This window comes from Colias philodice, chromosome 30 (genome assembly GCF_061535455.1).
Source record: "Colias philodice isolate Cphi_HAF_F1 chromosome 30, ilColPhil1 Martin Lab GWU primary, whole genome shotgun sequence".
Lineage (NCBI taxonomy): Eukaryota > Metazoa > Arthropoda > Insecta > Lepidoptera > Pieridae > Colias > Colias philodice.
This window is the reverse complement of record NC_143115.1, coordinates 3,112,129-3,127,579: the sequence shown is the minus strand read 5'-3', so window position 1 is coordinate 3,127,579 and position 15,451 is coordinate 3,112,129. Positions and strand designations below refer to the sequence as shown.

The 15,451-nt window shown below is 33.9% G+C and overlaps 1 protein-coding gene across 1 annotated transcript; it reads left to right on the top strand.

Moving 5' to 3' along the window:
* Positions 1–2,984: 2,984 nt before the first annotated feature.
* Positions 2,985–13,930, top strand: LOC149475450 (uncharacterized). The gene is made up of 14 exons (XM_089713213.1): positions 2,985–3,011; positions 3,266–3,281; positions 4,003–4,125; positions 6,421–6,464; positions 7,288–7,391; positions 9,043–9,176; positions 9,612–9,664; positions 9,973–10,110; positions 10,685–10,759; positions 11,030–11,229; positions 11,847–12,013; positions 12,438–12,573; positions 13,200–13,300; positions 13,851–13,930. Exons 1-14 carry the CDS (start codon positions 2,985–2,987, stop codon positions 13,928–13,930), a joined length of 1,398 nt encoding a protein of 465 aa, XP_089569339.1.
* The last annotated feature ends 1,521 nt before the right edge of the window (positions 13,931–15,451 follow it).

Sequence of the window (15,451 nt, the reverse complement as noted above, 5' to 3'; positions counted from 1 at the left end):
GATCATTATGATGAATTTCGCTGCATGGTCTTCCTATGATCGGATCATAGGAAGACCATGCAGCGAAATTTATGAATATACAATAGCGACTTTTATTGTAACAACTTGTGCTTGTTACAACGCATTATGAACGTTTTCATTAGAACCACTACACGAAATTCACGTTATGGCTCTTTTACAATGACCTATTCGCATTGTTAGCTGATTTTTCTAGTTAACCCTTATTTCGACAAAGAAGGTGATAGTAAACTTATTAAAATTTTATTGTATAACCTAGTTTCCATGGTTTTTCTAAACCTCCAAAAAAAGAAAAAAAAAATCTACCCCCCACCCTTATGGAGAAAAGCGATGTCCGCCACACCGGACATTATCGAATCATAGTAAAAAAAGTGTTAAGCTGACTTGTCCGTCCTAGCGGACTTAATCGAATACGTGAAAGAAGTTGCATAGTATAAAGTAAAAGAATATAATAGTAAAAGAGCCTTTATTTTTTATAAAAGTACAAAGAAACTGTGAAAAAAAAGTAATCTAAAGGTGAACGTACTACGGGAGGATCTTCAACTACTGCAGTATCTTCTATCTGGGCTCTATACAAAAAGGTACTCTGTTTCCATTTGTAAGAGAGGGAAAGCTTTTGAATTTGCTTGGGTCTCTTTTTTGTCACAACTGATGGTTCTCTGAGTCTTCTTTTTCTATGCACAGGTGTTGGCAACGAGGGTAAAGACGATATAGAAGTTAGTTTGCAAAATTGGGTTCCTGCGACTGGTTCGGGAAAACTTGCTCTATAATTGGAGTTAAAGGCGTCGGGAAGTCGTATGTAAGGGTTAGGTAGATAAGAAGTATCTAACAAGTTGATAGGTACTGAGAATAGATGTAATGTTTTGGTAATACCGACAACTCAAAGCTTTTACCTTTCATACCATATTTCGACAAGGTCCGCCGTGACGGACAAGCTGTAATACAGGTGTTTCGACGAAGTCCGGTGTGGCGGACAAGTAAAAAACTCGATAATTATTAAGAATAACGTAAGCAAAAGCTATGAAATCGTATTATTTGAACGTTAGTAGACTAAATTCACAAAACACAAATAAAAAATCTACGCAACATAAGCAAAAAATAATATTTTTTAATAAATTACCTGAAAGACTTTCTTAGTGCGCAGTTTCGCCGACATTTTTTCGCCAACTATCAAACTCTGGGTTATCACACGCAAAATTTATTTTTCTACTAAAATTTGATCGACCTCCCAGTAGCTTAGTAGTTTTTTTGTTGCAAAAATAGAAATAGACGGGGCGGTGGATTTTTTTAAAGTACTTGTCCGGTGGTACGGACAAATTCGAAATAAGGGTTAATAAGCGATTTTTGTCTTTGATAGTACCAAAGAATATGTGAAAATTCATATAGAAGCGACAATCCGTCCGCAAGTTTGAGCAACCCCAACCCGCATAAATTTTTAGTTATTAACTTTATTCTGAGCACGAGAGCGAAGCTGCGGGCAACAGCTAGTTACAGATATTTTAGGTTAATTTAAAATTAAATCCATACTAATATTTTAAATGCGAAAGTAACTCTGTCTGTCTGTTACTCAATCACGCCTTAATTACTGAACCAATTTGCATGAAATTTGGTATAGAGATATTTTGATACCCGAGAAAGCACATAGGCTACTTTTTATCCCGGGAAATAGGATAGGTTTTATCCCGGAAATCCCACGGGAACGGGAACTATGCGGGTTTTTCTTTGACTGCGCAGGCGAAGCTGCGGGTGGAAAGCCAGTTTAGTATAATTATTTGAATAATTCCTGACAATGCAGTAGTTTTATTTTTATTGAATAAAATATTGTATATGAAACGGAAATGTGTGAATTAATTTTAAGAGAAATATACGTTTTGCTTTACATTTGGTTTTATTTATAGATTCCGATAGGCATCTGATAAAATATGTATAATAATGGTCTTACCCAGGGGCGGATTTAAACAACGATGAAAGAGATTACAGCTATTACGCCATGTCTCATGGTAGAAGTAAGTATTTCGTATGGTGAAGTACCCTGTCATGATGGACGCGATTTATATGAGTATGCGGCTTGTGCATGCAGCTTGATTACTGTATATAAAACGAAAATGTGGGAATTAATTTTAAGACAAATAAAACTGATAAAATATCCAGCTGCTGTGCGGTTTCACTCGCAGACGAACCCGCGGTCAAAAGCAAGTATCATAGTATAAAGAGTTACCTATATGTACTATGTAAGTATCTATTTCCAAAGTATGAGATGTTCTAACTTCTAGTATAAATAAAATGTATAGAATAAATCGTTGTAAGTATAATAATATAATAATTCATAATAGTTACTTACCGAACGTTAGAGAACTTAGAGAATGACAACTGTTAACACAAATTGATTAAAATAAACTTAAATTCATTTTATCAAAAGAACTAATAAAATCTTCCGCGCGTAAAACGAATTTTCAGTCTTCCATTTTTTTTTAGGAAAGTAGGTACTTACTGCCTATTCACGCTACGACGTTTAGCATTAAAAAAAATTGTCGAATATTTTTCATCATTAAAAAATTTCTTTAAAAAAATCATGTTATATTACCTAATATTTTAATAACAGAGAAGCATTGTTTTTTGTACATTCTCAAAAACATTTAATTTAACAATCAGTTTTTAATCACAGCAATGCAATTATTTATTACTAAAAATAATATATTATTATATTGCCGTGAACAAAATATAACAAACAATATAACTTTGAAATACAAATATTATAATTACAAGAATAATAAATTAATTAAAAAAAAGTCATCAGACATGCGTTTTGAATGCATACCTACTAAGTACAAATTTCAAAGGTTACTGGCCACTAATGAATTATTAAAAAAAAAAACAACTTCGCCGCCATTTTAGGCGGCATTCATGGTTCATTGACATTTTTGTTGACATTTTGGAAATTAAATAAATTGTACGAAAATTTTACAATGGCAAAGAAAGATAAAAAGAAAAAGGTATTTTTATTGTTTTATTAATAGATTAAAAAGAAAGTTTTATTAGAAATACCCAGTAAAGAATGAAATTTTGTGAATCGTATAAAATTAAATGATACAATCTTAGATACTTACAATAATATAATATTTACTGTGCTTTTGCAAAATGTATACTAATTATTAATGAACAGATTGTTCATTGTTCATGGAAAATAACTTTTTGATGCGCTATATATAGATATTGTTACTTTTCTAAATTATTTTTTTATTTTCAGGATGAAGAACCAGCAGGTGAGTGCTATTTTAAATACTGTCTTAACTCCTTACAATAAGAACGATATTTATACTTATTTATTACTAAATAATGAAAATCGGATTAAAATTAATTCAGTCGTTTATATTTTGGACAAACTGGAAATTTTTCATGAAGAGAATCGTATTCTGGTAGCTCGACCTTCGATATTCGAATATTCGAATACCAAAATTTGCTTATTTTTCTTAAATGGCAAGTCTTTATTTTGCCGCCTTTTTTATCGTGTTATAAAATTATTGCTTTGTTTATACAAAATAGAGAGTAACAGTAATTTTCTCTATTAGTGCTTGTATAATCTTATTTTATTGTTCTTACTTACATAAGGAACGTGGAAATTTGTGAGAATGGGTGGATGTATGTATATTTGTACCTTTTACACACGAAAACCACTGATCTTATGTCAATAATACTTGACAGTGATGTAGCTTGTGTACCGTAATAATACACAAGGCAAATACATGCTTTTGTATTGAATTCAATAGCCCTCTTCACAAAGGGCAGCGTTGGGCGAGTAGAGGCAATCACGATTGGCCTAATGTTTATGATCGGCCGTCATTGTAACGGCAAACATCGACGATCATTTGTTGGGCCAACGCTGCCCATTCTGATTGCCCATATTGTTTTGCTGTTAAGTTACGATTAGTGGGCATCTTATTAATAAACAAAACCCTCACAAACATAACAACAATGGTATTACAGAAGTTGAGATCCAAGAGGAAGTCATGGAGGTCACAGACCTGGAGCCAGAGCCTGAAGAAATCCAGTATACCGATACATCATACACCAGCGCTTCTTTTGAAAGCCTACCTCCTGTTATTGAAGGTAATTTACTTGAATTTATAGTTAAGTGCGATGTATGTTGATACAGATTTTGGTAACCGCTGTTAAAGTATTTTTTACGAAATCGGCGTATGCAAGACTATAAGTTCCATCCATTGAGCATAATTGCATTGCATCGAGCCTACTCCATAAAAGTGATGTCCCATGTCCCCTAGTGGGGTAAGGGGCAGATGCATTATACATCTGTTTCACTGATCGATTTTCTTTAGGGACAAGTAGGTGATCAGCCTTCTGTGTCCTACCAGACCAAGACATTTTTTCCACCGCCTCCTTGGTACAGTGGTTGACGCGTGAGCGTAGCACCGAGGGGTCCTGGGTTCGATTCCCGGTGGAGACAAAAAAAAAAGAACCTACTCCATACAGTAGGTATGTATACAGGGTGGAAGGTTAAGATGGGGCATGAAGGGCAGGTACCTTAACCGTTGTAGCTACATGAAAACGTTCTTAGGAGACTATCCTTAAATTCTTGAGAAATTTTAATCTGCATTCACAGATTTTTGAAAAAATGTACGGTCAGCAAGGAAATCGGCAGTTTTCAAAAAAAATTTTTTTGGTGCCAATCGATCCAGTTTCTCATGGGGATCAAAACACTCTAAAAGACCAACTGAGGTATGAGTACTTACTAGAAAAGTCAGAAATCGCGAAAAACTATTTCCACACATTCACTAAGAAAATAAGTGATTCAACAAAAGATGCGCTAATAGAAAACTCAATAAAATCATTATCTCTACTAAATTTGCCCCGTAACCATCTACAAAATGCAACTCTGCGTGCATAGTCCCCAGATTGCAATGCTTGGACTAATCGCCCATGGCCGTAGCATTTGTAGCCGTATTTCTTCCATGTTTTTAAAACTATCCAGTGCGAACAACCAACTTCGACGGCAACTTGTTTTGAAGAAATTTCGGGATATGCTTCCACAATTAGTGCTAAAATTGCTATCACCGTATTCTCATTCAATACGCGTGAACGACGCGGACGTGTCAAGCTTTTCTTAAATGAGCCACTTTCTGCTAGATTTTTTACAAGATTCGCAATTACCTTTCGCGTCGGTACATGTCACATTGGGTATTTATTCCTGTACCATTCCAATGCAACTGTTGGGTTTTTATTATTTAAAAAGTAAGCCTCTAACAGATCTAAACGTTCTAAATTATTTAAGGACATTTTTAGTGAAGACAGAGTGACTTCTGGTAACTTTTGTTTTCTATGTGTTATTGTTTACATAAGCCATAAAAATGTGACGTGTTCGTTCGATATTCAAATTTACATAATTTTTCATCTCGTGCACGAGCTGCCAGCCATCGCCCGCTCACGCCCCGCGTCGCTGGCATACTATGTTGCTGTGCCTTTGTCTTTTTACTTGTTCATGAATGAAAATAGTTTTTCGCGATTTCTGACTTTTCTAGTACTCATACCTCAGTTGGTCTTTTAGAGTGTTTTGATCCCCATGAGAAACTGGATCGATTGGCATCAAAAAATTTTTTTTTGAAAACTGCCGATTCCCTTGCCGACCGTACATTTTTTCAAAAATCTGTGAATGTAGATTAAAATTTCTCAAGAATTTAAGGATAGTCTCCTAAGAACGTTTTCATGTAGCTAAAACGGTTAAGGTACCTGCCCTTCATGCCCCATCTTAACCTTCCACCCTGTATTGTAGTATGTTAACAAAAGTGATGCAAAATAAACCATTTTCTACAAAAAAGGCAATCGACATTACTTAAAGTGGTAGGTACGACTTTAATTTCTAAAATTAGAACCATATGACAAAATTTCCCCTTTCTTGAAGTCGGTTGAAAACAGCAGAGATATAAAAAGATCTGCAAAAGATTATGCATCTGCCTCATGTCCCTCAAGGGGACACTGGACCATCTTAATATATATAAATCTCGTGTCACAATGTTTGTCCTCAATGGACTCCTAAACCACCTATCCGATTATAATAAAATTCGCACACCATGTGCAGTTCGATAGTTTAAACATGTAGGTACCACGGGTGAAGCCGGGGCGGACCGCTAGTAATATTATAATATTAAATCAATATGATTGGTTGCCATAGTAACCTTGATGCAATGCAGGGAAATATTCTACTGTAGTAAACTGTGTTTTTTATGGTAAGTGTTGAATATAGATTAGGGATTTGATATTTTTAGGGTTCTCTAACAAATAAAATGTAGATATATGCTTCTATTATTTTTAAATTTAGAAAGTGGAATTAACATGACGTGTAATTAAAAAATCACTCGTCGTCATAGTATAGTAAAATATTGTTTCCAGAACCAAAGCCCAAAAAGAAGAAAGGCAAGAAAAAGGCAGAAGAGGTAAGTAGGTACACTGAAATAATTGTATAAATATACATACATCCATACTATATATATATATATATATATTAATATTATAAAAGCGAAAGTAACTCTGTCTGTCTGTCTGTTACTCAATCACGCCTTAACTACTGAACCAATTTGCATGAAGTTTGGTATAGAGATATTTTGATACCCGAGAAAGGACATAGGATAGGTTTTATCCCGGAAATCCTAAGGGAACGGGTTTTTGTTTGAAAATGCGGGCGAAGCCGGGGCGGACCGCTATAGCTAGTATACTGTATATAAATATACAGACATATATATATAAATAAATATTATAGTATTTACAATTTTTGTTACCTACTACTTAACCGAATTTGATTAATGATGAGATGGTTAGAAAAAACATCGATAGAAACAAAGCAATTTAAAAAGCATAAATTTTTGTGTATAGTTGACTTCGAAAAAAAGATTTTTACACGAAACAATAATATTCAAGAGGTTAATCTATGAAGGAATAATAGCATAAATAATATGCTTAGTAAATATTATTTAGTTCTGCCTAATCAATTTTTTATTATTTTTCGATTTCAAGGTTGTGGAAGTTGTCAAAAAGACAAGCAGCGAATTATTTCAGTGGTCTGAGGAATCTATAGTTGGAGGTTAGTAAAACTAATAATTAATTATAAATATTAAAAACACATTAATATTTAGACACTTACTTCGATTAATTTTATTTCTATATATCCTTACTGGATTTCTGCAAGAAGTATGCTTACCATAAAAAAAATATTTAATAGCATATCCTTAACAATTTCATAAAGTATTGTTAACATTACAGAAGAACAGCAGAAAGTGGAAGAAGAAGAACCAGAGACAAAAAAGAAGAAAGGCAAGAAAGGGAAGAAGGAAAAGGAAAAAGAAGAAATACCTGTCTTTGAAAAGGTAACAAATGTTTCAATATAACTATAAATATTTAAGACTAGCTGTGCTCCACTCCTGTTGGTGTGGTGATATATAGCCTATAATCTTCCTCGATAAATGGGCTATCTAACACCGAAAGAATTTTTCAAATCGGACCAGTAGTTCCCGAGATTAGCGCGTTCAAATAAACAACTCTTCAGCTTTATAATATTGGTATAAATTTAACTAAAGTCGTAGATACAAAAACTTGACAAAATATAAAATTATATTCTTTTACAAATAAAAAAAGTTCCCGAGATAAGCGTGTTCAAACAAACAAACTCTTCAGCTTTAAAATATTAGTACTTATAGATTTAAACAAAGACAAAAACGTAGATACAAAAACTTGACAAAATATAAAATTATATTCTTTAATATTCTTTAGGAAGTTTATATAGCTCGATAACTATTCAAATCTGATATTTGAAGAAATAAAATACCTCATTATGTACTGTTAGCATGCTATCATATTTGTTTTGTTTTTCTGCACCTTAGTAACAAGTCAGTGTAGAAAAAGTTATAGGAAAAATAGGAAGTGTATAATAAAAAATATATTTGTAAGCTTAAATGAGCAAAATTTATGGAGTGTTTTGTCCAAACTTCTGAAACAGACAATTCCAAGATATAAGGAGTTTATAAATTTATTTCTATTTATGGCAAATCATCAATAATTGGTATTTGGTTAATACCACGTAAAATAATACGTAAAAAATACCGCTTTCTAAAGTAACTTCTGCAAAAGAACAACCAAAGTTATTTTAGAACTTTCTAAAGATTTTGGGTAACAGCCAAAAAATTGGAAAAGTATGAACAAAAAGGAGAGAGAAGCCTGGATGCAGGCGAGGATAGACGAATGGAGGGCGGAGAAAGAGGCTGAAAAGTTAGTTTTTATAGTCTAGATATAAATTACAAAGACGTTAAATGTTGCAGTTTAGTTTTATCAATAGAGTGACACATAAAAACTGAAAGAATGGAATAAATTCGATCGCTCTGGTTGGTCACGAGTGGCTGAATTGGTCAGGCACCCCGGATTGGCGAGAAAGGATGCGGGTTCGAGTCCCGACTCGTGATCGATTTTTTTCTATTCTTTATAAATTTATGAGCAGCAAGACGTTTGGAAAACTATTTTTCTAAATTATGCAGTTAAATCAGAATTTTGATTTAGAATGTCAAAGTGTATTCTCTTAATCCTCCAAAACAAATTAGAATTCATTTAACATACCTCAAAAGTAGACCATTATTAAAGTGAAACTTTTATTACATGTCGCGTGACGGTCAAACCGTACGATAATAATTATCGTACAAATACGATAATTTTGTGCTTAAGTTTCACTTTTACCGTGGTGTCATAAAACCACACAACATTTTTTTAGCTTATGTATTACAACTTATGGTATACTAGCAACATCCCTATCAACATCTTTATCAAATAAGAGACCAAGATTACCAAAATTTTTGACTTTCGTAGTGATAAGTCATTTTTATTTATGTATACTATCGTTTTAATATCGTATTTGCGTACTGATAAGTTATTTCTAGATAGAAATCACTAAGTACTAAGTAAAGTAACTAGTATAGATATACTATCATCGAAAACCTTAAAAAATCTAGATTTCAAACATTTCGTCCTCAGACAAGCAATTCTAGCAGGTGCTAAAGAAAAACGAGCAAACCTGGCTAGAGAAAGAGCTGAGTTAATGGCCAAAGATCACGCGGAACAAGATATACGGAGGGACATACTGGCAAAAGCGTGTGCTCTGTTTCATAGTGAGTGAAGATATGGCCACAGTAAATAGAATATGAACAGTATGGAAACTATATAGAAAACGTTCGAAACCGAACATTCGTACAAACATGTATCATCGAACCAATAAAATACAATACTTTTCGAAACGAAAATTTTCGTAACTACCTTCTTCCAAGAATGTACGAAAAATTTCGTTTAACCTAAGAATATTATTACATATAATATTATTTGTGGTTTAATTTACAGAGAAGGTCGTCATAATAAGTTAAAAATTACAAAATTATTGCTCAATGACAACATTATTGCTTAAAGACTCAGTTGCTTACTGTTCGTATTCTATTAACTGTGGCAAATCTACTATTTTATAATACGTCACTTATTTGAAGTTTATTTAATAAAATTAAATACTGTAACATAAATGGTGAGATTATAATGATTTTATTGATCCTTTTCAGAATTTGAAAAACAGAAAATCGATTATGCCAGGACAAAACAGTTGGAAGCAGAGGTATATACTTATGTCACAGATTAGATACTGGCTTATGTTAAGTTTTATTAAACTACTAGATGTTTTAATAATTTAAAAGACGTCTAGTTTTTATTTTATTACGATTATACACTATGAATATTTTTGTCATTATTTTACAAATAATTATTAAAATTAACATAATGAATTTTAAATATATTATGATTTCTGTAACAGTTAGGCCCAGTTTCGCCATTCTCCTTTTATATATTAGTAGATTACAGTAAATATTATAATTTATTAGTTATAAGGATAGTAAGTATAACCTTCATCACCAATTTAATCACCAGTGGCAACAATACCTCCGTTGCGACGGTCTCCCCGATCCCAGGGTGGTGACACAGATGAACACATATCTTCACCTATGGAGGATCAACTCCAAGTGTGATGATGATGAACTGGATGTAAGGTGTCGGGATGCACTGCCGGTAATAATAAAAAAAATGTGGGGTAGAATGATGATGATGATGGTTGATGATGAATTTGAATTTGGTTAAATATTATTACTTATATTATATGTTAAATTTGGTTGATAAGACGATGATGCTGTGATATTGATGAAATGATGGTTGATTATGATCAATCGATCGTTGATGATTTTAATATTTTTTTTTCAATGATAGCGATGATGGAATTATGATCGATGGTTATTGATGATATACTGTGAAAAGTATTTTAGCTTGTATGATTGGTAAAACATATAGAACAGAAGAACAATTAATGATGATTGTGATTGAATATGAGGTAGATTTTGGTAAAAATGTTGGCATTCTAGCTTGTCTATGTTATGTTGCGAAAGTAATTTACTGGCTAGAAATTTCGTTTAACTCGAAATGTGATGATGATGAACAGGGGACGGGGTACGGGGACTCAGGTTTTGGCATATTTATCACAATGTAAAAATCTCGTAAAAAGTAGAATTAAAAATGGCAGAAAAGGCCATATTCATTCGTTGAATTATTATAATATATTTCTTAGGAATATTTTATGAACTGTTTTTAGATGCTGGCAATGCTTGAAGAGTTTGTTGCTAACTCAAGACAATATACGGCATTACAAGCACAGTCGTATAATGAGGTATGTGTAAATTATTTCTAGTAATTTTGATTTTTTTATTTATTATATGCAAAGCTTTATTGTAATAGATTTGTATTATTGCTGTGTTTAAATTACAGGGTGAACGAATTAAGAAATTTTCAAGTGTTTATTTTAGACCTGACTTAGCATGGGTAAAAATTAGTTGATGCTCCAAAAATCGATGTCGATGCTGCAATTCATTTAGTTGCATGTATTTTCGTATAATCAACATGAAATGGTCAAATATATTATGTTGCTCACCCCGAACAGGTCCGCCTAGCGCTCCGCGAACAACTATCACACGCTATACAATGTGCATCGTATACAATCCTCCGTGACTTGGAACACAAACTGGTTTGGGATTCCATCAGACTGGCCACTTATGGGAGAGAATTTAATGGATTACGTTTAAATATATGGGTTGCTATACCGCTGCCTACGAGAAGATTGAAGCCGGTTGAACCGGAGAGGTATCAAAATTATAATCATAATCATCATCTTTGTCGTCATATTCATCTTCGTCATTGTTTTCATCTTCATCGACAAAATAGCCATCGTCACCATCATCACCATTTTCTGCATTTCAATTTATGAAGTCTATATCTTTTTCAGTAGGTAGTCAGAATTATTCAAAATTTATAGCGATTTCGACATTTGGGGAATGTCCAGTTTTCGTACAAAAAAAAGCCTGAGTTGTCCAATTTATATAAAACCTACATTACATTACTACATACAACGTTATTATCTAATATCTAATATCTAATATCTAATAACTTAATACTATTATAAAGGCGAAAGTTTGTATGGATGTATGGATGTTTGTTACTCTTTCACGTAAAAACTACTGAACCGATTACAATGAAATTTAGCACACATATAGAGGGTAACTTGGATTAACACATAGGATAGTTTTTATCCCGGAAATCCCACGGGAACGGGAACTATGCGGGGTTTCCTTTGCAAACGCGGGCGAAGCCGCGGGCGGAAATCTAGTAAATCCATAACAACGTCATTTCTAAATTAAAAAAACTTTTTTGAAATATAGCTTATCACTTTAAAAAAAAATTCAAAAAATTCAAAATTTCAGAGAGCCAGTTGAACTATCGTTCCCATCTATGCGTGTAGGCGTCAAACTACCAAAGATTATAGACGGTACGAACGTGTGCGTACGCGCAGCTAGATCTATGGTAGATCTATTGAGCGAGAGTTCTAGATCTTTCGCGTTAGCTGCAGAAATGCCGAACCGATATGAGGGTAATTTTATATTTTAGACAAATTGAAAGCTTGTGGTTTTTGAGGGTATTCTAAGATTTTCTGTGTATTCATTTATTAGATGTTAGTAAATAAACGTTTATTTTTCTTCTTTCTTTTAAAATTACCCTATCACATTACTGAGTAGTGCCTTACAACTCAGAATAAGTTAGGCTGTGAATATTATTTCAAAAGTACGATTTTATCAAAGATGAAAATAACATTTTATTGCTTGATTCTCTGAAAATGTGGCAAATTTTAATATGAAAACGTTACTGCTTAAACTCAAAATATTATTCATTGGTTTGAAATCACAGCTATGACGTCATAATAAGAGCTCTATTCAGTTCATGCTTTCATAGCGATTAAGAAATCTCAACAGAAAATCTATCTATTCATAATTTCTTTGATTCTTTTACATTTACAGACCTCTTCATATTCAACGTAAAAGAGCACGTGGCCACTTACAAGCTCAAAAAGGAACAAGACGACATACGAAATAAGTTTTATAAAGAAATAGGGCAGAAGATAAAGGAAGTCGAAACATTTTTAAAGGCAAATCCGTTAGTACATGTTCTAAATATGTTTTTCATCATGCCTCATGCTCAAGCCTCATGCTCAAGCTTCATGCTCAAGTCTCATGCTCATGCTTCATGCTCATGCCTCATGCTCAAGCTTCATGCTCATGCTTCATGCTCATGCTTCATGCTCATGCTTCATGCTCAAGCCTCATGCTCAAGCCTCATGCTCAAGCCTCATGCTCAAGCCTCATGCTCAAGCCTCATGCTCAAGCTTCATGCTCAAGCCTCATGCTCAAGCCAATGTTGCAATCTCCAAATAAAAAAAATATTATATTATACTAGAGGTCCGCCCCGGCTTCGCCAGTGGTACATATTTCGCAATAAAAGGTAGCCTATGTCCTTTCTCGAGGGTCAAAATATCTCCATACCAAATTTCATGCAAATTGGTTCAGTAGTTTAGGCGTGATTGAGTAACAGACAGACAGACAGACAGAGTTACTTTCGCATTTATAATATTAGTATGGATTCTGAAAAAAAAACAAATCAAAATATAGTTTGTAATTTGTATATTAATATTTGAATTGGAATATGAATGACTTATAACAGTTTTTACTATATTTGAATTTGAATTTATTTTGATTATCAGTATTCTGGCTTAATCTTTTCAGATATACAAAGAATGAGAAAGAAAAAGAAGAATTGGACAACTTGAACATGGCCGAACCGCCGTTCTTGCCCGATCCTAGAACTTTTATAGGCGAACAAAATGGTAATAATTGTTTTTAACAAAACCGGAACCGCCTTGAAATTATCAGAAAATATAGAGATTATTTAAATTGAACCCCACGAGAGCTATCAAATATAAAAAAAATTATCAAACTCCATTTCGCCACCAGAGACACCTTTTCTTTGCTATAAACCTCACGGAGCCCGAGACCTTTCCAACGAATGCAAAACCGTGGAAATCGGTTCGTGCGCTCTGGAGTTATAGCGTCAGGAAGGAAAACCAGACTTACATATTTTTATAGTAGATGAAAATCTACTAATATTATAAAGGTGAAGAGTTTGTTTGTTTAAACGCGCTAATCTCAGGAACTTCTGGTCCGATTTGAAAAATTATCGGTGTCAGATAGCCCATTCATCGAGGAAAGCTATAATAATATATCATCACGCTAAGATCAACAGAAGTTTAGCAACGCGGGTGAAACCGCGGGACGCATCTAGTTAAACGAATAACGATGTTATTGCATGTTACTTGAAATTATTTTAATTTACACTTGAAATTGACTTCTTCAATTATATTTTTTTTTTTATTGCAGAACTCATCTTTGCGAAATATCTAAAAACGTGCATGACACGTACACGTACTGGTGAAATCAATTTGAGGAAATACAGGTAAAAATAATATTTAATTCGTTCCTTTAATAATTATAAAATAACCCGCATAGTTCCCGTTCCCGTGGGATTTCCGGGATAAAACCTACCCTATGTCTTAATCCAAGTTACCTTCTATATGTGTGCTAAGTTTCATTGTAATCGGTTCAGTAGTATTTGCGTGAAAGAGTAACAAACATACACACACACACATCCATCCTCACAAACTTTTGCATTTATAATAATACTAGCTTCCGCCCACGACACTGTATCCCCGTTTTTCCCCGTTCCCGTAAGAATTTCGGGAAATCCTTTCTTAGCGGATGCCTACGTCCTAACATCTACCTTCATGCCAAATTTCAGCCCGATACGTCCAGTGGTTTGGGCTGTGCGTTGATAGATCACTATATCAGTCACCTTTGAGTTTTATATATATAGACTAGCGGTCCGCCCCGGCTTCGCCCGTGGTACATATGAAAAATAGATGTTGGCCGATTCTCAGATTTACCCGATATGCACAGAAAATTTCATGAGAATCGGTCCACCCGTTTCGGAGGAGTATGCAGACTAACATTGTGACACGAGAATTTTATATATAAGACTAGCGGTCCGCCCCGGCTTCGCCCGTGGTACATATGAAAAATAGATGTTGGCCGATTCTCAGATTTACCCGATATGCACAGAAAATTTCATGAGAATCGGTCCACCCGTTTCGGAGGAGTATGCAGACTAACATTGTGACACGAGAATTTTATATATAAGATTAGTAGGATAGGTTAGGTTTAGTAGGATAGGATAGTAGGAAGTAGGATAATAGGATAGGATTTGTAGGATGTTGAAGATGTAAAACATATTTCAATAATTTATTTCAGAATATGCAATGGAGTACTAAATCTAGACTTGTTAACAACACCGCCTCAACCTAAACGTATGCTGGGCGGCATAGTACTAACTGCATGTAAGTTGTACCTACCTGTACTTTTATTCTTACACTAGCAATGCCCTGCGGTTTCACCCGCATAGATAGCGATATCGTTACAGTGAAAAGTCTACTATAGGTCGGACTATAGGTTTTTTTTTTGTTTTAGTGGGGAAATCTTTCATAGATACCCACGGCCTCCTGGGGAGGGGCCGTGGGTTATGTCGGATTCCTACCGACCAAAACCCCACTGTGTTCCGTCAAGACGCATATTGGTAGAATTCCTCCGTGACCCCCGCACTACGGCCTGCTCGAACAGTATACCTACTATTTTCTGTAGATTGACACTTTTAAAAATTCGTTATATATATCTTTTGAATGGAATATCCAATTCTTTTCATTTAAAAAGTATTTTGCTGGTATTGAAACAGTCTATAATAAAACATCATTTAATGGGATAAGGATTAATATATGTGTATGGATAACATGGTTTGATTACTGTCGGCACTTCTATTTACTTTGAAAACGTAAAAAAGTTGTTGTAGTAACATAACTACTGAAGATGGACATATGGTATCGCGGACTTTCTTGTAGATATTGATCCATTCTATAATACCGTAGAACATT